The sequence below is a fragment of the Sander vitreus genome, chromosome 4 (genome assembly GCF_031162955.1).
Source record: "Sander vitreus isolate 19-12246 chromosome 4, sanVit1, whole genome shotgun sequence".
NCBI classification, from domain to species: Eukaryota; Metazoa; Chordata; class Actinopteri; order Perciformes; family Percidae; genus Sander; species Sander vitreus.
Genome location: NC_135858.1, coordinates 13112868 through 13136627, shown reverse-complemented (window position 1 = coordinate 13136627; position 23760 = coordinate 13112868). Strand labels below are relative to the sequence as shown.

Below are 23760 nucleotides of genomic sequence, written 5' to 3'. Positions count from 1 at the left end.
TATGAAGCCAGACGCTCCCAAACAAAGTAGGCCATTTTGAGCGTAAGAGAACTAAGATCGCTGTCAGATTCAGATTAGCAGATTTACACTGTATGTTACTTCATCATATTGATATTTTTAATTCAACATGTTTTTGAAAACAAACACCTGTTTGCTGGTCTTTCTGCTGTGTTCTCTTACCTTGTGGTGCAAGTCGACCAGCGCAGGCTCAAGCTTTCTCAGCCCTTCACAAAGACCTCTGGTAAGATGCTTTCTGTCTGGCAATTTGGATCAATTGGATTCATTTTTTATGAAAATATAAAACAATTGGATGATGCATGTATCTGTTTTGCAGCTTACTCAATATACATTCAATAAAGCAGTTTACTTTACATCCTGCTGTACTGAATGTAACGCTATTATCACTTCCAACATAAAACACCTCAATCTTCCATAACAATGACTTGGTTGCGTTTACTTTTGCATATATATATATATATATATATATTTTAATTTTTGTAATTCTTTCTCATGTATAAATATTTTATACTTAATGTTTCTTTGTCTTCATCCTTAAATGATAACTCGCTTATTTGTCTCCTGTCATTCCACTGAGCCCCACATTCAGTACCTAAATTTAAACAATGTTAGTTATGCTGCTAGTTGTGCTTACGGTCATGTGACTGAAACCTTTTTTAGTTTTTTTTTTAATTATTTTTTGGGTATTTTCAGCCTTTATTTGTGATAGGACAGCAGAAGACGAAAGATGATAAGGGAGATGACATGCAGCAAAGTGCTGCAGGTTGGAGTCGAACCCGGGCCCGCTGCGTCGAGGAGTAAACCTCTATACATGGGCGCCCGCTCTACCAACTGAGCTATCTGGGCGCCCGTGATTGAAACTTTTTAAATTTTTTAACATTTTACACTAGTTATCTTTTAGATATGTGATAAATTGATTATTCGGCATTATTAGGCAACATTTTTCCCATCATGTCATGAACATTTCTAAATTTAACACAACACATGAGATGAATGAATGGCTGTATGGACAGTGCACTCATAGTTAGAACTGCAATGACTGCATATAAACTATACTTTATCCAAGACCTGAGAAGTATGTAATCTCCTTGACTGCCTTTGAACTTCTAATGGATCATGTATCAATCATGAGCTTTCTCTGGTCTGGGTCAACCACAGAACAAGGGGAAGTCTTCCAGAGTCGGCCGACAAGTCATGGACGAGCCTAGTCAACCCACAAAGGACAACCACATCACAGTGAGTGGCAATCACACTCACGACTACACCACACAACCCAATGTCACCCCTATAACTTTATGGTCTTCCTCTCCTCTGAGTAGATAAGTGCCCCCTTTGAAATTGGCTTCACTATGAGAGAGGAGGACTTTGAGGAGTACGGTGTAGCGCTGCAGGAGATCATTCAGCATCTGCTGGGAAACACCGAGAATGCAGCAGGTTTGTCTAATTTCGCTGTTTAATACATTAAAAAGTGTTGTTCCTTTCAGCCAATATATAGTAAAATAATTAAACTTAGTTTTTAAATGTTATTTTTAACACGTTTCATTCGGTTTCAGAGAGACCATCAAAACTTTGAGGATCAAACAAGAATTTTAACATCTTCAGAGAACCACGTGTCTGTAAAAATAAAGCATCAAATAATCCTTTGTCTCTCTGTCTCATTTTTGACCGAGTAAAGATTCTGGGTGAAATGGAGGTATTAGGAAGGGATGGAAAAGGGCAGAGGTGATACAATTGAAACTAGTTTTAAAGCTTTAACATTGTGACATACAGTATGTCTGTATTCTGCTTGCTTTTGAAGAAAAAAAACAAAAACAAACAAACAACGGGACAGGACCGTTCATTCTTCTCCTAAATGAATTGCACCTTAGTGTAAACATGGACGTAAAAAGAATAACTCTGTCCTAAATGCTGGTTTGTCAGCTTTTGGAGGGGTTTAGGGTATTTACCTTTACAACTGCAATCACAGGCTTAATGGCTGTTTTATTAAAGCTTTGGTAGGGAATTTCAATTTTTGGCATCATTGGGCAAAAAATCCATAATAATCTTTCAGTACATTGTAATTCAAGTGGTCTGCGAGAAAACTACACTTCTAGACAAGAGACACAATCTTGTCCTCGGATGGAAAACTCTAACCACAGGAAGGAAAATGTCACCAATAGGCCAGGCTAATGATTCTCAAAATAAAAAGCACTCTTCAATAAAGAATCAGCTTTGCTCACAGCAACCACTGTATTTACTCTCTTCCATTTTGCATCCTCACGTGCTCTTCAGTCAGCACGTATATGCATTAATGACGAGAACTTTAACAAACCATACATATAGAATTGAAAAAGCAGGATTAAAGGCTTTTAATGTGTCCATTGCTTCAAACTGAACTACACGGCGGCCAGACAAGACAAACATCCAAACTAATTAGAACAAACAAGGGATGTCACATTATGTAAACACAGCAAAAACTAGACACCAAAAAAGCTTAGGAATTAATTTCTGTGTTGAACAATGGAATAAAATATAATCAGATAAACAATAATATACAGTATCTTTTTTTTTGCTTTTTACTCGTTTCAAATGAGACTGCTCCTCCATATTCCTACATCTCTACATGAAGGCTTGATAAATCTAAAACAAAAAGCCACATAAAATATTTGTGTCACAAACCATTGCCAAAAATTTTGATTCTGACTTCTCTTTCTTGCTAGGGTTTTTTTATCCACCATCTCTGAAGATCATACGCCATAAAGTTGAACTGTGTTGTTTCGGATGGTGGCGAGGACCGTAGCCATGTCTTCCCCCTTCAGCAGGCTCAGCTCCTGCAGCGTATGGATGCCCATTCCAGGATGTGAAAACTTGCAGACATCTTTCCTCACCTGATAAGAGCGAGACACACTCATAACTAGTAATGGGTATTATTTGGATTTTATCGATACAACTGCTCTTTCTTTTTAAGATTATTTTATTTGGCATTTTAGGCCTTCATTAGATAGGACAGCTTTAGACACCAAATGGGAGAGAGGGGGAACAACAGCTAGTGTTTAAAATAGTTACTGCAGTACAAATTCAAAATACTGGAGATAGTCGTCTCCCCTGCCCCCTCCTCCCCAGACTCGAAGTTCATGGAGGTTGCCAGGCTGAGACCGCAGCATCACAGCGGAGTAGCTAACGTTAGATGCTGGCTATATTGACAGTCATAAAAGCCCATGCTCACGCAGAGCTCTGTACCCTACTGACAGGCACATTTTCCGGCTTTGAATTATGATAGGAACCGCTAAAAACACAACAACCTCGCTGTCCTCTCCACCCGACGGACAAACACACTTTATTGGCTTAGAATTACGGCAACAATCACTAAACGCACTGTAAACTCATGGTCCTCCCGATTTACAGCCCCCTTCTCTTGGCTTAAAATAACTCACCGTTGTCGGCTACAGCCGCTGAACAAGCTACACGTAAACAACCGTGGCCCGCTTGCCTGGTCCTCCAGTAACGTTAGCAGTTAGCATGGTTAGCATGGCAGCGTTAGCCAGGACCAGTCGGGATCACTTTACTGGCTGTGTCTCAATTTGTTTTTGCGAGCAACCAACTCGGGTACTCTAGCTATATAATTCAATGTTAATACACAAATGTTGAAATTATATAAAATACCCGTCCCTTGTAGCCGTAATGAATTAGCCTGAAGCTAATGCTTACCTGTTCAGGAGGAAATTAGCCAACTTTGCGTCCTATTGGGCTCTAAGCTGTCTCAATCTTTCAAATACATCTCCAATATTTACCCAGGGTTTGTTACGTCTCTGGTCACGCAAATGTGAGAAACATGCCGTTTTTTTTTAGGTCGGGTAGAATCTATCTCCGTTGATCCCGTTTGTTTGTTTGCTGATTTCATGGATGTACTGACGTTACAGCTGTGGCGCGCTGGGTTTACGTTTTTACAAGTATATCTGGCAACCCGGCCTGGCTGTCAAACTGGGCAGTTGATAACAACAAATAGGCCAAAACACAAACAGACATTCCGTCACGGAACGGGAATTTCAAAAGGAGAAAATACTGGCATTGGCATTATTGTCAGAAAATTTGTATTTCAATTTAGCATGTTTTCATAATATCTAATGACGCATTGGGGTCATTTTTGGATTTATTACAGTAAATATATTACATATTGGACCTTTACAGTCAGTACAGTGTTTCCTCTATGTTGATAGCATAGTGGCGGTCCGTCACGGTAAAATTTCCAGCGTCACAGTATCAGAAATAGGGCAGACGCACAACAGGGTTTCCGCTATGTACACCGCGCACCACCGTTCCTTCGGTTGTTCATGAAAAGTCAAACTCGTAGCGCCGTCTGCTCTACTGAACTCAAGCAACTGTCATCCGCTCTCTCTCCCTCTAGGGTGAGCAGAGCAACTGGAACAGTGACAGGACGTCATCACTCACGAAGTTATGGCAACCAAATAAACAACAGGGCGAGTACTACTTCACTCAATAAGTGATAAACAGCGACGAAAGCCGCGACAGGAAATCCGCACTCACCCCCGTGAAATATGACAGCTACAGTTTATTGGAAAATAGCATTGTGATGAATTTACTGTCCCAGACCCCAATTTAATCAGACCCCAGATAAGACAAGAAGCTAACGTTAGCCACACTGCTGTGACGGCCCCTCTGCCTCTGACTCGCCGCTGCAGGAGTCTGTGTGTATTCCTCCGACACGCTGTAGTAACGTTACTGATTTAAAACCGTTTTCCAGGTTAGTGGGGGTGCATACCGCTCAAAACCAACATGAAAAATGTAGCTAGTAATGTTCACTCAGCGTTTTGTTTTGTTGTTAAACTGTGTGTAAAATGAGCGGTGACGTTAAATCAGCCTACGGTACCGTCTATTTTCTGGATGGTTTCAAGGTAACGGTCTGTAGCTTACATTAGCAGATAAGCCCGTACTCTGACATCCAACACCCCCCCCCACCACCACTCTGATTGGCTCATGGAGGCACGTGATCAGAGAGTGGTTTACGGAGCTTGGGGAAAAAAAAAAAAAACTTTGATACAGAGCGTTCTATGAACGGAATGACGCATTTTAAATATCGCTCGATCACATGAATTTGATCGTGGGAAGCCAAAATCGTGATCGTGATTAAAATGTGATTAATTGTGCAGCCCTATTTGCAACGCTGCCATTAATTGCTCGATAACCTTATTGTCCGCAATGGCAATCTTCCTCCCTAATTTCAAGTACCGATAGTAGATCTGATAACTCCAATTAAGAACCAGTTCTCCTTTAGAACCCTGTTTTGAGGGGCATCCCTACTTTCCATATGTATGCACTAGCTGTAATTACAACACACATTTAGCTGGTTAAATGTGTAATTTGTAAGAAGTTGTAATTATTAACAATATTAAGAACTGGGAAAAAGACCATCAAACATTAATGATATTAGGGCAGTGTTTTGGTTTACCTAGGCCTCAATTTAAAACATACCTGTCTTGGCAGGAAATATGGTGCATCTGTCTCCAACACAATGCGGTTCAGAGGGATCTGACGGACAGCATCTCGGGCCTCGGTGGCCTTGTAGTAGGTAATCAGGGCTGTGAAACCCACATACAGATTGGGGAACTCTGTCAGGAAGGGCTCAATCACTGGATAACTGTTTGTGAAACAGTGCCTGGAAACCATATAATCAGGAAGTATTCAAGAAAGAAAATTCACAGATCAAATGCAGTTAACACTTTGAAGGCCTTTTGTAATCCTCAAGATTTTAAGCTTTGTTGATTTGACAAAATGAGAAAAAATATACTTATCGAAAAATATTAAACCAAACAGAAGAGTGATTCACTTAAAAAAAAAAAGTCTCTCTCTCTCTCTATATATATATATATATATATATATATATATATATATATATATATATATATATATATATATATATATAAAAATAAATGAGTAATTGATCAGAGGATTTTCCGCCACACACACCTGTGAATTTTGTATTCCCTCGGGACCCATTTCTTCATGATTGCCAGCAGGTCATCATCTGCGTCCCGACAGTGGATCACCAGAGGCTTCTGCATGGCCACAGCCAAACGCAGCTGACGCTCAAACACCTTCACAAAGAAGCAGAGACACAAAACACGGACCACAACATTCATTATTATTTTACAATAGTATCATTCAATTCCACACAATATATTAAGCAGTTACTGAACTACAAAGTTTTATTCGATGCAGACCACATCAACCTAGATTATACCTCTTTTTGCCTGGTGGAGTCAGTGGAGTTTTTATGGGAGTAGTCCAGGCCTATCTCACCAAATGCCACAGCTTTTGGATGCCGCATGGCCATCAGTATGTTGCGTTCATGGACACTTGAGTAGTCTTTGGCAAAGTGGGGGTGGCACCCAAATGCCCCCCATACCATGTCTTCTGCCAGCAAACCTTCCCACAGGGCCTCCTTCACCATGAGTCTTGGGTTGCAGAAGTTGGCAATACAGCCTCTGAACTGTGGAGGAAAGCTGCTTTGGTACTGCCTTCGAAAGCTGTCGAATGTCCCGCAGAAGCCAAGCTTTCCATAGAGCATGTCTATATGGCAGTGTGTGTCTATGAAACCAACCTGATTGTTCAGGTAGGGGTAACTGTTCCACATAGGTTCTGCCCCCAAGGAAAATCTTCTTTTAGGGGTGCCACCTTGTGTAGAGGAGTAGGGAGGGTGACGCATGGAAGAGCCAGCATCTGACTGCCTGCGTGTTGTTGTAGACTTCAAGTGAGGGTTCAATGCTCCTCTATTTGAGTGTAGTGGCAGAGCAAAGGGATCCGATAAATAGGCCATAATGCCGAAGGAGCAGAAACTCTCTGTCTCAACTCTGAATGTCTTTGGAGGGGCCATGTTTGTTGGGTGGGGCTGCTTGACTGAGACAAAAACTTTCCTGTGTGACAGTGAGAAAGGCATCTCAATGTCCTCAGCAACTGCCTGGACAGCCCCGGTGGTTTCATTAGTGGATGAAAAGGTTAGAGAGGAAGTTGCATCTCCCTGGGTTGTCACAGAAGGACTTTCCCATTGTTGGCTATCAGAAGAGCAACAAGTCAAAGAATCTGGGATATACTCCAGGGCAGGGAGGGACGAGTCACAGTCCTCGGCTTCTGGTCCAGTTTCTGTAGCAAATAACTTGTCTTGAGAGGTTGTTTCTACAAACACAGAGTCCTGAGCAACTAATCTCTCGGGTGAATCTTCTCCTTTTAGCACAACACTCTGAAAAAAGTAAACAAATAGTGAAAAAATACAATCTCCATTATCTTTTAAGCCTCAATGGCTTTATGATTATTTTATGGACGTCAATTTCCTGCCTTCTGTACCAACATTATGTTCGCTTTGGATTTTTCTTTTTAAACATAAGCTAAATGAAAACAAAATGTAATCACAGACAAGACAAATTATACTGTTATAGCATTTATAAGTTATAAGCAAACAAAACTACAAGAAAAGATACATTTCTAAATGTTGGTCAACTTACTCTTCCGTCTGTTTTTAGCTCTGAGCTGTCGACTTGGGCTTCAATGTCCTCAAACATCTGAAGAGGGGACCACTGCTCTTCCTGGACAGTGCCGTTGTCTTCAAATTTATTTTCAGGTTTGATCGCGGAACACTTTATATCTATGACCGTTCCGTCAAGTGATGCTGGACTGGCCTCTTCAGTCTTCACTGGTGAAGACACAAACGGCAAAGACAGGCTGTTGACAGTGCAAGTCCTGGGGATCTTTGTAGAGCTGCCTCCGGTGCTTGTGTTGCCAATGGCTGCGATCAATGCCCTCCTGTAGATAGCCTTTGATCCCTCTTCGGGTGTCCTCTCTTTCTTTTTCAAGACGAAAGAGTGAGGTGGAGGTGATACTTGCTGGCTCTCTGTGGATTCCAGCTGCCTGGATAAGTTGTCCATAGGTTTCTCCTGATAGTTATGGTGCAAACGGAAAAATAAATCAGTAATTTCTTACTAAACACAATGCATGAAATAGTACATTTGAGACTTTAACTTTGATCAAAAACAATTTAGATTATATTTAGACCATTAATAAAAATATAAAAACTTGTATTCGTCACATACACACAACACAATGTAGTAAAACTTAATGACTGCATTTAACCCATCCTAAGTATTAAGAGCAGTGGTCAGCTATACATACATACATATGCAACTTAAGGTTCAGTGTCTTGCTCAGAGACACTTTGACATGTGGCTGGAGGAGCCGGTGATCGAACTGCCAATCTTGTGGTTTTATTTACCTCTGAAGTGGTGAAGTTTTCCAAATTTATCCTGGAAAGCTTCCTCAGCTTAAGTTTGCCAAAAGAGGGCATGCTTTCACCGAGCACCCCTGCTTTTCTCTTGGGAGTGTCCAGACTCAGTGCTCCAAGGCCATCAGGTCCTGGAGAGTCTCTGAGGGGCAAAGTATTTGAATCTTCATTCGGCGACATATTCCAGCGAGAGGGCGTGCCTAAGCCAGCATCTCTCTGCTGAGGATATGTGGGTGAGGGGATTGTAGTTCGTCGCCACTTAAACGTCAACTTCTTTCTGCTGCTGTCCATGTCTGAGATTTCTAATCCAATACACAGTTAGAAAAAGAATGAACAGATCTGTATGACCTACAGTACATCATGCAAGCAACAAGGTAAAAACATGAAAGCCTCACTGTTCAAGTACTCTTTTTTTCTACAATAAGAGGATATGCCCATCTCGTGATCAATTTAGTTAGTAGATTAAGAGCTAACTATGCACTCATTAACTATATAGCATGTGGTGTATGCTAAATACCTTTTTGTTATTCCTTTAGTCTCACTCCATCAGTAAAAAACACACCTTTTTAAACTGGCTTTTAACTCACTTGGATTATTTAAATTATTTCATTTTTACTGTATAGGCTACTTTTATTATCGTCTTGCATGTCCTTTATTAAAGCATTTTGTAACTATGTATTTGAAAAAGTGCTATTCAAATGAAGTTAATATTATATTTATAGTCTCGCATTGCCAGACCTATATCCACAGCGCTGTGGAGGAAGGTCTGGCTCCACCACATACATTCTGGGATAGGAGAAAAAAATGCAGGTTGTTTGCATTTCTTTAACCCAATCACAATCGTCTTGGGCAACCTAAGTTCCGGACACAGAGACGGTGGCTCTGCAAAATGGTCTCGGGAAGGAACTTGTTTTGGTGGAACATTTGCACCCCGCAAAAGAAAAAACATAATTAAATGATTGATGATGAATGATGAAAAATATTAAATGAAGTTAAGTGTTCACACAATACAGTAACGTGAGCTATTTAAATTAGCTGGATACATGGTTAAACGTAATTTGCTCTTACCACTGATCACCGTGTGTATTTGTCCATAGAAATCCCGCTCATCGGTCCAAAAATGTCTCAGTTAAATAGTAAATGCTGTAAACATATTCTTTGTAAATCTTCACAATCATTCACTGAAAGAACCAAGCAGGCCTGATTTATTGCATGATCCAAATTTTCTTCAAAACTTGCCATCTTTAGCATGTGGCTTGCTAGCTCGAAGTTTGTTGTTGTTTCCCGTAGCAAAGGGAATGCCAACACACAGAAAGCGGAAGGTGAGGGACAAAGCCTGATACGACGCAACAGATGTCAGGCTTTATCCTGGAAATGTACTTCCATAGATCCAAACTATTATATTCATAAAGGCGTATCAGTTTTTTTATGATGTTGGCAGAGGTGGTCTTTGTTTCAGGTGAAGTGGCCCCAAGGCTGGGATACCAACTGGGTAGTCTATATCCACGACGTGGATTGCTCCGTTGCTGCCGGAAATTCCGCCGGATGTCCGGTTACCTTCCTCTTTCTGTGTTGGAATTTTAAACTCCAGTCGATTGATGAGGACTATGGTTAACTGCTCCTTAGATCTCTGCAGGGTAAATCCAGACCGCTAGCTAGACTATCTGTTCAATCTGAGTTTTCTGTTGCACGACTAAAACAACTTTTGAACATACACATGTTCCACCAAAACAAGTTCCTTCCCGAGGCTATTTTGCAGTGACACCGGGACTGCTGCCGGTGCTTAGCGCCGCCCATGACGACTGCAATTGGTTTAAAAAAATGCCATTAAACCAGAGCACGTTTTTCTCCCATCCTGGAATGCTGTGTGGACTAGCCAGACTCACCTTTGCAGCGCTGTGGAGCAAGGTCTGGCAATGCAAGACTAAAACCTCTGTAAAGTTTCACCACCTTGTAGACCTGTTTTCTTGTTGACAAAGCAAGACTACAAACTGGGCAAAGCAGGTGACTGCCTCAGGGCCCAACTTTGTATGTGAATATGCAACAATAAAGCACAATATCAACTGACATGATCTTGCTTTATTACCTTATAAGAGGGGCAGTGAGTCAAAATCTAGTTTTCAGATATTATAAAGCTGATATTTTGTTTATGTTAAGGTGAATATTCCTTAACAAATTACAGCACAGAAAACCTGGGGCCAGGTATTATCCAAAGAATAATGGACCCAAGGAAGAGCTGCTGTTGCCAATGTAGCAAATAATGGGGATCAAAATAATAGTGCGTTCTATTTACCTCGGAACTTGGAAGCTGAAGCAGGGAATGACGAGTTCGGAGCTCGGAAATCCGAGGTCAGGGGGGCGTGTTTCTGACTTTGACCTCAAAAAATCTGAGTTCCGAGTACAAATGGAACGCACTATAAAAGATAATGTTAGAAAAAAAAGCCCAGCAGTTTATATTTGCCCTAAACAGGTTAATCTGACAGACTGGCTTACCTTCACAAAAAAGTACTGCAGAAAACCCTCAATAACTTACTGGTGCTGAGTAGCCATGAAATACCAATACTTTAACTGGTCAAACTTATACTTTAATGATCTAATTATCTGAGCTCAAAACATTTTGTTGTTGTTGTTGTTGTTGTTGTTCATAGCACATTGTTAGCCCTGTGTCTATTGTATCAGTTTTTAATTGCTGTGAAATTACAGAATAATTGGTGCAACACATCATGGCCACCAAGAAATGCCATTGTGGTTATGTCGGAAACAGCTGGTGGCCAATTACTGGGTCAACTTAAGGAGATAACCATCCAACAAAAAGGGTGCTGCATACGTGTTTAAAAGAGAGGACACAAAAAGGAAGTTTTTGCTGGACAGGAGAGCAAATGGCAAAAGATATGGGAGTATATAATAAAGAATTGTGTGCAACATCCAATGGGTCTTTGTGATTTGTGCCAGAAGGCTGAAAAAGTTGAGCATGTCCTTGTGTCATTCAGAAAATGTACACAGGAAAGGTAATGTTGAAATAATTACAGGAAATAGGTCGAGTAGAGGACAATGTTAAATGTATATTAGAGTGTGGAGACAGTGGCCAAGAAAGGAAATTGTTATTTAGTTTGTTTTAACAGTGACTGGACTAGAAAGATGGCCCTTGTGTTGACTTTGGGTCACATTGGCCCATTTTTAATTTTTGTTTTATATCAGAAAAAAATGGGACGTAGAAATAAGCGCTGAAAATGTGTAGAAGAAAAATTTTACAATTTAAAACGTTGGAAAAAGCAAAAACAAACTGTGAAAAAAAGTCGTAAAAAACGTCGGAAAAAAGTGTTGTTTTTTTTCCAAGGTTGACGGGAAGACAACACAAGGGTTAAGATGAATGGGCACTGAGGGAGAGTAAAACCTGCAGGAGGCAGTTATGCAACACTGTTGATGCCAACTGACGATACAGCTAGCTACGGCATTTAGCTGAGAAAAAGTGGATACGACAGTTAGCTAGGTTTAGGAACCAAAACGACTAACGTTAGTTATGTTTAGAAAAAATATCATGGTTTGGATTAAAACACTCCCGATGAACGAACACGCGTTTGCTGGGTTTAAAATACTACAATTATATTATTATATTGGATTAGATTTTGCGTAACTTCCGGACGTAGCTGTATCCCTTCTAGCCACAACCAGAAGATCATGGCCACCAAGTTTTTGTAGCATAGCTAACTTAGCTAACATACGCCTGAAGATGTCAATTAATTTCAGGTGCTAAGGTTTTTGCAGAAATGTGCCACCACCACAGTTAACGTTAAAATAAGTTAGTGTTTTGGGGATTTTGTGCAGCTGTAAATAATCAGTCAGACCTGGCCTTAGGAGAAAAGACGCTGAAACTTCAGTCATTGGTGAGATTTTGGTAACGTTAATAAAAAAAAAGAGGCCGTTGGCTAGCACCTTCATTTTAGCCAACTAGCTAACATTAACTATTTTCACTTTCTGATTCAAACTGCGACATTTAAAAAGTAGCTCAATGTTCTGCCTACGAAAATACAATTAAAAGCCAGTTATTTTTATTGTGACTTTACACTTTGTCACACATATAGTCAGTTAGTTTGCCAGATGGCACACAATTTATTTAACGAGTTAGCTAATGTTTAAGAGTTGTCAAATTACCTTTTCAGGCTTGGCGCAGTAAAAATGGCAGGTTGGGAAGCGTGGGAAGATGTCACTTTATCCGCGTTGGTTCAGTCAGCCAATCGGTAATTGAGATTACACAATTTCTTGCTAACAACGTTTTAAAACAAAATCAAAATATGACGATTTTCACTGACATGTTAAATATTGGATTGAATTACAAGTTTGAGTTTAATTAACCGCTAGATGGTGTTAAAGTTCGGGTTTGGTTTGGACCGTTTGAACCCATTGTCTACGTCTCGCGAGATCAACCAACGAGATCTGACTAATGAGCGACAACCATACGTTCTCTTAATACATCCATGCAACCATAGAACAAAAAAACAAAACAACTTATTAGTCAATGGCGAAAACAAGATGGGTTGCCTTTGCTGGCATGATTATGAAGTTTGGTCATTTGGTGCTCAAAACTATAGTCTTGAGACTATAGTCTAACTGTGCCTTTGCATATGTTTAAACAATAAAAGGAAAACAAGATTTTAAATAGTAAATAAAATAAAATGTATACCCTATACAAATTTAGAGGGAATCAGAGGGAATAAGACAAGATAGCAACAAAACGATAAACACACAATTTAGAAGGCAGCAGGTAATATACAATGTCAAGCCTGTTTTTAAAGGTGGTCAGAAGTGAGACAGGCCGTATTTAATGCTAAACAGTGATACTATACAAAAGATGTGTACTCAATACATCTCAATTTCCTTTCTAGATATCTACAAATTAACTTAAAACAGTGGTCATCATGCCCTATGCCAAAAACTGCACTTAAAAAAAAGAACATTTCCTTCTTGCTTCAAGTGAAGGGTCAGATAATGTATTTAACAACTCCCTATGAGATGTAACCTTAGTAAGTTAAGGTATTTTAAACATTACCCTAAGCACATTATTGCAGTCACACAAAAAATGTATTCCCAAGTTTAAGTGTAGACACAATCTGGTACGGTGATGATTAATTACAGTATACCCTCTGAGTATCAAAATCATATGGTTTTAAGTGATTTAAAAAATATATGAAGGTTACAAAAATTAAAGTAACACCTTTTGTTAGACTTTTGGTAATCCCAAAAATGTCTTGTATGCACCAAAGCTGTATCCTTTACCTGTAAGAAAGGAATGAAGATACGTCAGTCCTCTGACCTGTGGAAATCAATCCTAATGTAAAGTGATATTAGTTATTCTATTAAAATACAAATACAAGACACATAGTTAACCCTCATTTAGACACATTTTAACACATTTAGAAATGTTTTGTTTACATTCTCAAAAAGCTACTTGGTCGTCTTTGAATATAAGCTTCAAAACTGTAATGTAAAGGTAAAGGTTGAGTACACAGTGAGAAGTCTGAACAGCAGGATCAGTAATGATGAACGAGATTCAGGGTATGTACATGTGAATGTCACACTGAGCTGATACTTCTTGTGTAGGTGACATTCAGATCGGTGCTTACATGGTGAGCTCTTCTTTTCAATAACCCAGTAACAGAAGCCCCTCCTGGCACGGTCATTGAACTCATTCCTGAACTGGGGCTTGTTTTGAGGTGAGGTATTTTGTGTATTTTGATTCACACCTAAAGAAAAAAATATATATAGTGAAACATCAGGGGAGCAAATAATAAAACAAGATATTTTAACAGCTCTTGTTAATGTGGGACCAACCGTATGCTTGCACCATGGAGGGAACCGGATCATTAACTGCAGTTTCATCCAGAATCAATGGAGGCAACAGGCTGCTGCTGGGGCTATGGTTTAGAGCACCTTCATGTGATTCATACACTAGGGCATACAGTAAAATAAAGACAGTTTTCTTTGTAACATATGTACAGAACTCTCTGCCCTCTCTGTACTGTGGGCAGTGCTCTCCTGGTCACCTCCCAGTTGTATATTATCTGTGAAATTGGGTTATTTTCACAAACCTCTGTCCTTCAACAAGGCAGCTGGAACTGATGCAAAATAAACTGGAACCTAGGTGGAAATAACTGTGCATAGTATCACAAGAATAAAAAAGTAGTTGTATGTTTTTATTATTAATCAAGAGTGTTGTAAGTTTCTATATCATTCTTTGGATTGGATTTTGTTTAATTTGTTCTTACCATTGTTTTCATTTTGCTCCAGTGGTCTGTCTGGAGATGTGGAAACATGACAGGGTGACTCCTCGGCCAAAATGTCATGCTGGTGAAGAAAATCGAAGGATCATGAATATTGGCTACCGTTTATTCCTCCAGTCCAACGAAGTGACATCATGCACAACACGGCTGCAAAACAAATACTTTACATGTGTGAGAGAAAAACCTCTCGACAGTGACCAAGTACTTACTTCTCTCCCCTAAAACGACTTGAGTCCCATGTTTTTTTCTTTTCCCCCGTCTGCATGTTAGTACTGCAGCCAGCTCACCTCGACTCACACACACAAAGATGGGTTGTGTTACTTTGTCGCTTAGCAACCACGTCGACAACAGTACCCCTGCTGTGTTGAACTATGGCAGGTTATAATTTCAAAGTTATTCAGCTTGTACCAACCTTAATTACAATAATTACATTTAAATTGCTTTAAGATTTTAAAATGCTAATCTGTTGTATGTTGTTAAAATCAGTTAACTTTGTTGCGCCGGAAAGCCCTGGATAGTCCTAAATCATAAATCAGCAGTGACAAAACGAAACATTTCATCACACTTACAAAATAAACCATAGTAATGTTGTAGTTCTCCACCAACATAATAGCTTCTCAGTAATCATCTATATGCTCTGAGCAATAAGGTCTCACTTTTATGACTTTTGTTTTGTGACTAGTCAGAATTTACTTGTTCATAATCAATCGCTGTACTTACTGTAAGTGGCTGAGCAAATAACTAAAATAGCAAGTCACAGCTTTCAACCAGTTAAGAAATATATCTTTTATTTATGTATTACACAAATAAACAATTAAGGTCTTTGAGCTACACCAACAATGTATACATTTAAAACATGGTGACAGAAGCACAAAATAGGCAGAATTAAAAAGTAGGCAAAAACAAAAGCATAAACTTAGTGTTTTTTTTACAGCCTAGTCTTAAGAAATGCAAAGACAATGTTAATTGTTTTGTTTTTTTACTATAGGAAATCAGCTGCAAGACAAAATGTTAGAAGAGACTCGGTTCATTTATGGTGGTAGGTATATTCTGACAAAAAGTCTACATTCACCAGAATAGGACAACTTGGAAAATACACTCATAATCACTCCATCTTTTCCAGATTTAAAGTGCCAAAGCAAAAGCTTTGAGGATTGCTGAACAGTTCAGTCTTTAAACTGCTAGAATAACAAAGTAAGATGTTTTTGAGGGGAGATGTGCAGTAAACTGAATTGGTTAAGATCACCTTATCTCAGGCATTCCCAATAAGAATATTAACAACACACACTCTGAAATTCTTATCTAATGTGACTATAAACTTTTTATTTAGTCTCTTTTATAACGTGATATTTAGGACAGAAGAGCAGTTATAACACTGTATGCATGACAAAAAAACATAGTTGTACTGTAAGATCGGTCTTGTGCATATGATCGAATAGGATTTTAGGACAGAACCTGGCAATATGGCAAAATAAAGTAGAGAGTAACATAATCAAATAAACATCAATAACTAAAATGTCTCTAATTGCCTTTTAGGAATAAACCTTCCTTAAACAAATCCTTAAATACCATTTTAGAGGTTAAACAATACTATTTAACTGAAGATTAACTGAACACTCCTTGTCCTAAAAAGGTAAATGCTACATACAGTTTTTTTCTGCAGAGGAAGACATTTGCCAAAGCCAATGAGTGAATATAACAGGCAGCAGATCAAACTCCTATGCAGCAAATGTAAGACCTCTAGTGAAGTATTTGCAACAGCTGCTCACTCACCCAAGAAGTAACTCCAACGTTGTATCTTATCTTTCATTCATTCTGGCTTCTGTGCTTTCTAATAGTGTGGAATATAATATTGTTGTCTATACGGGTCCATTATCCATCCAGTTTCATGCCTCATTCCTCCTGGCAATGGATCTTCTCCAGCAGATGCTGCTCTACTCGCTGGTTCATGCGGTGGAGATCTTTCAATACACTGGGCAGATCTTCCAGCTCCTCATGGAGACACCGTGCTATTTCCAACCTCCTGTAGTCTTCTGCTCTTACCAGACGCCGAATAACCTGAAGAGCACGATCCTTGAGGCTGTAAACTGCGTAAACCAAACAAGTCCGTTTCTGTAAAAGATTTCTGAAGGGTCTTTTTTGTTTGTAATTTTGTAAAGCTTTGAACACTGTAAGCAAAATGCAATTCACCTATTATTATATTATATTTTTATGCAATGTGGTAGAATTATCAGTACAAGAGAACTCAAATTTCTGTCAAATTAAGCCAAGACTACCTGCATGACCTGATAAAGGCAAGTGGAAAACTATAACGATAATATTTAGTTAATGTGGCTAATCTTACCTGGCAAAGTGATATTAGCATGTCTACCCTCTGCTGGTTTAGGAAGATACAGTTCTTTGCAGTTCACCCTCAGTGGCTCATCAGTCTCTGCATCTCTGAACATCCATGGGTGACCTGGGAAAACCATTCATATAACTATCAAAAATGACACAATGTACATTACACAGCCCACAAGTGATACCATTGCAATGGCAACTCACAAACTAAACTGCAAAAGCAAGCCTTGAACTACATGTCATCAGTTCACACTTTTTGGTAGTCCACTGACACTAATTGGTGTTCTCTGTCTGAAATGCAACATTCAATTGAGGTTTACAGCTGTCTCAGATAAACCACAGTGGCTGCTGTCAGTATCCTGGGATGGAAGTATGGGCAGAACCTCCTCTGCTGTTTATCTTAGTGAGAGACTTTCATTTTTTCACAAATTAAAAGCGCTGTTAAATATAGAAATAACATTTAAGGCTTCTGTTAAAATCTGGGCTGCTTTTGTTTTTTTATGAAATAACCAACAGCATGCTGCCCCTGGATGACTTATCATTATGGGAAACGTGCAGTGGCGAGCATATCCACTCATGCACTGTACAAATACTGTAAATTATGGTGTATTATTTACGTATGCATGATTCTGAAAAGGAAAATTCTGCATAATGAGAACTTTTACTTTTGGTACTTTAAGTATATCCCGATGCTAATACTATACTACAGTACTTTTATTTAAGTAAAATGTAGAATCCATTACTTACTTATTTTTACCCAGTGGTATTGCTACTTGAAAAATTGTAGTACTATTTCCACCACTGGAAACGTAAATCAAATCTGAGACAAAGTAGCAACCCCGTATGCATAAGTAGCTTGCAATGTTGGGAAAGCCTTACCGATAAAGGTCGACATTTCTCGTCCCGTTCCTGGCTGTAAATCAACGTACGCCCGGGGTTCTCCGTGGTAATCTATCCATAGTGGTCGTACGACACGGGGACTGAGGTTACGAAACACAGCATTAATCGGTATTCGACTGTTCATGGAGCGAACCAGGGGAAGAGACTGCTCTCCTTCTTGAGGCATTGAGTCTGGTCGCTTATTAACGCTTAATGGTTAGCGCAGTGAGATTAGCCGTTTAGTTAACGCTAGCTAGCAGCAAGATGGCAAGAAATCCATCTATGTTGTCGACACACGGAGATCGTTGAATCAATAGGTTTAGCACTTAGTCTGTCTACCGTTAATTAGATTACATCGTTTATAAAAATGGAATACAAGCAACTGTTTCAGTAACACTAGGAGAGAACAGTCTACTTTACTTCTAGCTAAATCTCAACTACTTTGTTTACATATACTCTTCCGGTTGAGTTGAGAGTCCTGGGACGTCAAACTATTCTGTGCTGTGATTGGTCGAGAAGCATGGTGACGTTTCGGTCTCACAGAGGATGTGCTCCATGCCTTGGACTTTTTTTACGCAGTCTGTTACAAACTAAGCGAAGCAAGAAAAGTAATTACAATCTTAAAATAAATATATAATCAAATAAATGTCAAGTGAGGCTACACTTTTAAGGTAGTTGTACTTTATGTGAGCATTTCCATTTTATGCTACTTTACTCCAGGCCATAGGCTACTGTGCTTCTACTTCACTAGATTTACAGTACATCTCTGCATACGAAGACTGTACATAAAAAAAAAACATATGGTCGTCATATAGAATAAGATAACATGTTAAGATAAATCTGCCCAACAGTAGGGCCTACATAAAGTGGTCAAAATGATCTCCACCTCTATAAACTTACACGTTTAATCAGTAATCTGAATCAAATATCTAATAAAGTAATAATAAAATGTACTTTTGATTATTTTGCTGATAATACCTCTGTATTTATTTTCACCACTGTTAATCAACATATTAAACGCGATTAAACACAAAATATTCTTATTATATCCTATATTTGTATAATTTAAGCAACATTGGCTATAATTAAGGGTATGATGAAAGTCTTACCAAACCTGATAAAACTACTGATAAACAGTCATCTCAACGTGTATTTATTAGCTGTTCTGAAGCTTATATCACCTGTATAAGAATTCCATTATGTGCACAAACACAGTTCATTTTTTAGTACCTGTAAAGAATAACAAGACTCGGCTACTTAATGAATCTGAGCTCCACCCAGTTTCATCCTCACATGAAACACAAGGGCACAGTTGGAAGACCACCCTCCTCCCTAGGGATGATTCCCAACCTGAGCTCGACTACAAGAGGAGTATCAATTCACCTCCGGCACTAGTTGGAGAAAAAAAAAAAAACATATCTATAAAGCTAGGCAGAAAAACTTGTTATTAAATGCATTGCTGAAAAGATTCAAGATGCCACTGGTTATACAAGTGAAACGTGCTTATGCTGGGATGTTGAGAGACGATGGTTAGGCTACTGTTTTAATTTAATAGGTCATTTCTATCAAACGAAACTTTTTCTCAGAATGAAGTGTTAAAATCTTTAGTTATTAGCTTACGTGACATAGTCGGTCCTAATTAGGCTAACATATTCAGATTAATTGTGTTCTGAAAAAATTACGAGTCGACTGTCCGTCCTTTTACCCCCCCACCAGCCTGTTTGTCGGCGAGTTGGCAACACGACCCAAACACAATGTGTCCTTTTAATGACAGTAACTTTGTGGATACGGAGGACGCGGCGAGAGATGAAAGTCTGGCCACGCTGGAGATCTCGCTTCTCAGTGTCATCTTCATTAGCGCCGCCATCCTCAACACCTCCCTGCTGATCGCCCTCTGGAGAAAACGCAAACAGATGTCCAGGATGCGCGTCTTCGTCTTCCACCTGTGCCTGGCGGATCTTGTGGTCGCTTTCTTCCAAGTGTGCCCGCAGCTCGTGTGGGACATCACAGACAGGTTCGTCGGACCAGACCTGGTGTGTCGCCTGGTGAAGTACCTTCAAGTTCTCGGGATGTTTTCATCCACTTACATGATCGTGGTGATGACAGTTGACAGATACCAAGCTGTCTGCAACCCGATGTTGAAGTTCCAGCGGACAAGCACAAGACTGAACATCCCCGTGTGCATGGTGTGGGGGATTTCTCTGCTTTGCAGCTTGCCACAGGTTTTCATTTTCTCACAGGTCGAGGTTGCACCTGGTGTGTTTGACTGCTGGGCCAAATTCGTCCAGCCGTGGGGGCTGCAGACTTACATAACCTGGACCACGCTGGTCATTTTTATTTTACCTGTTATTACAGTTGTTGTTTGCCAAGTGCGCATCTGCCGAGCCATCCAGATCAACTTGTACCAAAAGACTCAACAGCAGGGCAACGTGGGTCTCCCTCTGCCATCCAGAGCCAGTGGTGTGGCCAGAATGTCCAAGGCCAGGGTGAAGACGCTGAAGATGACGGTGGTCATCGTGCTGGTTTATATTGTCTGCTGGGCTCCCTTCTTCACCGTCCAGCTTTGGTCCGCCTGGGACACAAATGCGCCGAAAGAAAGTAAGTCAGAAAGTATTCCTTGCTTATGGTCAGTTTGATGTGCTTCATTTTTTTGTAATCATTTTTAGTGTATTGTATAGTGTAGGCTATTTCATTTTAGTTTACTTTCTAAATACGTGCAAGCTATCCGAGAAATGCGCATTTACGCACATAACCCATATTCAGAGGTGGCAAAGGACACTTCTTTGAAAACACATGACTCTTTCCACTATTCCTATCATTCCAGCTGCGACTTTCACCATCCTGATGTTGCTGGCCAGTCTCAACAGCTGCGCGAATCCCTGCATTTACCTTCTGTTCAGCGGTCAGTTTCCCAAGAGGCTGGTGACACTCCTGTGCCAGCGGCGAAACGAAGGTAAGGATTCAATCATTGAAGAGAAGACGCTGGTTAGTACGTTGTACATTAGCTTCAAAAATGTCTCCGAGTCCAGATGAGGGCAATGCGAATTGGATGTTGACAGATGACAAAAGCAAATGTTGTTTTGTTGGACTGTAGGGCCAGTGCCCTTTTGGGAAAACAAAGAATCAGTGTGGACTCTGTAAAGAACATAATTGTTATGACTGTGACAGTATTGATGTGACATCAGAAATATTCCTCACATTTAATAGAAGCTGGATTTGGACTTCATGAACACTTTTGCCTTTTCAGACAGATTCAGTGATTGCATTTCAGATACTGCTGTTAAGGATAAAGAAGAACATAACAATCTTGTATTGTTATTTTGTGGAAACACTGGTATTTGATGGAATTTTGACCAAAATGTCCGTCATTATACTACAATATCGCAATACACCACAGTCCTTTGAGTTAAGCTCAGATACCTTAAGGGATTAAATATAGCCTACTGTATATATAACTTTATTTACCAAAAAGGAAGCTACTACAAAGACAGAAAGCAAGAACAACAGTTTTCAAGAAGAAGAAATACAAACACATTGTTTAAATAATGAAATGCAATATGTGCCTGCCTTCAAAAAAAGCTGTATTTAGAGACTGTGAGATACATTTGTCACTTAAATGTTCTTTGTGGTGAATAACTGTTTTAAAATCACATACTGAGTGACTGTGTTGGTGAAATGTTGTAAAGGCTATAACCAACAGAAAGCAAGTGTGGAATCAAGTTATATTCTCGCAACTATTTGTCTTTTTACTTGTGTATAAGTACATATTTCCAATCCACTAATCAAAAAGTAAGAACCTAATTATGATCATAATATTCAAGAATTTGTTTTTCCATTTATGAAAGTATGTAAGTAAGTAAGTAACACAAGAAGTCACAATACAAGCAAATTGAAATACAAATAGAAAACATAACAAACAGCCATAAAATCCCCTCAACTAAGTATAAGCCTGCTTGAACAGCAGAGTCTTCAGCTGCTTTTATGTAATGAACAGATATTAGCCAGGTGTATGTCAAACATGGTATGTGCATGATCTGCTGGTCAGGGATTTTCACATTTAAGGAGCAGCATACCAAAAGACTGACACAGCCTAAAAAATGTCACACATGCACACATGATACACATACAGGGAACGTGGTCCATTTGTTTTTCACTTACACTCATATAAGTACAAGGCCATCATTTCTTTTCAGCCATTATTTTTGGACAATTAGGAAACAAATGCTCCATCATTAGACCAGACTGATAGCAGTTCATTAGCGTCTGTTGCCTGTGTGATATTGGGAATGTGCAACGGTGGAAGGTTGAGGTAAACATGTTGGATAAAAATGAGATATGAAATATAAAAAATGTACACGTTTCAGCAATAAGGTCATAGTTAAAGGTGGTGTTGTACCTCATATATTGTCCTCCCTTTTAACATACATGAGGGGGTACATTTTCTGGCAGAGCAGTTGTATTGGATTGCATTACACTGTACAAATGTGCCTAAAAAAGTGACACAACTGAATGTCAGTGAATTAGTTTCTCCCCCGAATTGACTTAAAAGTAAGAAGTAACAAAATAAAATGTTGAGTTGCTTCTAAACTGTTGCTTTGAAGGCCTGCATTGTCCACTGCCATTATTTACTCTCGTCTCTACCAAACAGAGAGGCCATAAACACAGCCAGTTGTCCTTCAACTGGTTCCTCATCAGACCCTTGAGGTCGCATCACCTTTAAGTCTTTCCAGTGTTCTTTGATATGCCGATGAACATAATAATCTATAAAATAAGCACCTTCAATCTACCTTTATCAATCTAAATTGATTAACAGCCATTTCATTTGTACTGTATATGTATGACAACTCCTGATAAGATGTAAAGCAGTGAGCAGACAGTTCAACTACTAATGCAAAGAATCTCACCTTGTTCTGTGTCCTATGTCGATTCCCGGAGGAAAACTTGATCAAACAAGTGCAGGATCCAAAGTGTTACTTATTGTATTTCAGAAGGTAAATTGTTGCATCAGTATATCAAGTTACATTGTATTTGTGCTCATGTTGTTATTTCAAGGTTTAAATACCCAATAAATGTAATCATACAAAAAAAACAATCCTTTTGATAACATCATTCATTGTGAATGTTATTTATTGAATCAAGCAAAAGGGACCTTCACGTGGTTGACATGGCTCCTCTAACACCCATACTCATTAGACTCACTGTGCTAGCATACAATTTAAGCTCTGTCGCACACGCACACACACACACACACACACACACACACACACACACACACACACACACACACACACACACACACACACACACACACACACACACACACACACACACACACACACACACACACACACACACACACACACACACACACACACACACATTTCTGAGACATGTAAGTTAGGAAACAGTCACAGGATAACTGCATGTTTATTTTACTTTGTGGTACACTGAATATCATTGAAAAACAAACAAGAATATGCTGTTTTTGGAACAACGCCATTGATTTCTTCAGTGAAGTATCCATTTTATTGTTGGGGGTGAATTAAAGTCTGACAGCCTGCGAACACTGAATCAGTGACATGACAGAATATAATCAAAAGAAGCTTAACACGGGATTTAAGATTTTTACCTGGTATTTTCAGGGTGAAAACCTTCCCTTTATGAAACAAAATGATATGATAAGAGGAATATGATTTAAAATGTGAATGTAATCAAAATAAATTCAGGCACATTTCTGAGGAAGTTTACATTGTCAGATTCTTAAAGGGGAACCACCGATTTGACATATTAAAGTCAGTTTCCAGGTCTTGGGGAATACGACTGCATATGCGAAAAAATGCCTCTTGTGGCTGCAGAGGGAGCTGAGTGAAGTCTGCTAAATTGCCTCAGGTGATATGTCACACAACTCAGAACTGTAGGCTACACCCATATGACATGGTGCTTATACTGTCTATAGACCGCAAGAATAACATGTAA

At 39.3% G+C, this 23760-nt stretch overlaps 5 protein-coding genes across 5 annotated transcripts; 2 read left to right on the top strand and 3 right to left on the bottom strand.

The window, feature by feature from the left end:
- The first annotated feature begins 127 nt into the window (after positions 1-127).
- On the top strand, positions 128-1591 carry ghrl (ghrelin/obestatin prepropeptide). Its single transcript, XM_078247433.1, has 4 exons — positions 128-241; positions 1177-1254; positions 1338-1452; positions 1572-1591. Exons 1-4 carry the CDS (start codon positions 128-130, stop codon positions 1589-1591), a joined length of 327 nt encoding a protein of 108 aa, XP_078103559.1.
- Positions 1592-2351: 760 nt separating this feature from the next.
- On the bottom strand, positions 2352-10005 carry tatdn2 (TatD DNase domain containing 2). Its single transcript, XM_078247432.1, has 7 exons — positions 9356-10005; positions 8279-8589; positions 7515-7943; positions 6257-7252; positions 5983-6110; positions 5488-5671; positions 2352-2885 (listed from the first exon to the last, which is right to left on the bottom strand). The coding sequence occupies exons 2-7, from the start codon at positions 8576-8578 to the stop codon at positions 2745-2747; spliced, it is 2178 nt and encodes a 725-aa protein (XP_078103558.1). The 5' UTR covers positions 8579-8589; positions 9356-10005; the 3' UTR covers positions 2352-2744.
- Positions 10006-12978: 2973 nt separating this feature from the next.
- LOC144516801 (uncharacterized) lies at positions 12979-14827 on the bottom strand. Its single transcript, XM_078248411.1, has 6 exons — positions 14775-14827; positions 14551-14629; positions 14374-14422; positions 14117-14233; positions 13909-14028; positions 12979-13561 (listed from the first exon to the last, which is right to left on the bottom strand). The coding sequence occupies exons 2-6, from the start codon at positions 14626-14628 to the stop codon at positions 13506-13508; spliced, it is 420 nt and encodes a 139-aa protein (XP_078104537.1). The 5' UTR covers position 14629; positions 14775-14827; the 3' UTR covers positions 12979-13505.
- A 1033-nt stretch (positions 14828-15860) lies between these two features.
- vhl (von Hippel-Lindau tumor suppressor) lies at positions 15861-18276 on the bottom strand. The gene is made up of 3 exons (XM_078248410.1): positions 17785-18276; positions 16910-17023; positions 15861-16652 (listed from the first exon to the last, which is right to left on the bottom strand). The coding sequence occupies exons 1-3, from the start codon at positions 17969-17971 to the stop codon at positions 16459-16461; spliced, it is 495 nt and encodes a 164-aa protein (XP_078104536.1). The 5' UTR covers positions 17972-18276; the 3' UTR covers positions 15861-16458.
- Positions 18277-19107: 831 nt separating this feature from the next.
- On the top strand, positions 19108-22214 carry LOC144516798 (vasopressin V2 receptor-like). The gene is made up of 2 exons (XM_078248409.1): positions 19108-20382; positions 20609-22214. Exons 1-2 carry the CDS (start codon positions 19539-19541, stop codon positions 20815-20817), a joined length of 1053 nt encoding a protein of 350 aa, XP_078104535.1. The 5' UTR covers positions 19108-19538; the 3' UTR covers positions 20818-22214.
- Positions 22215-23760: the final 1546 nt, after the last annotated feature.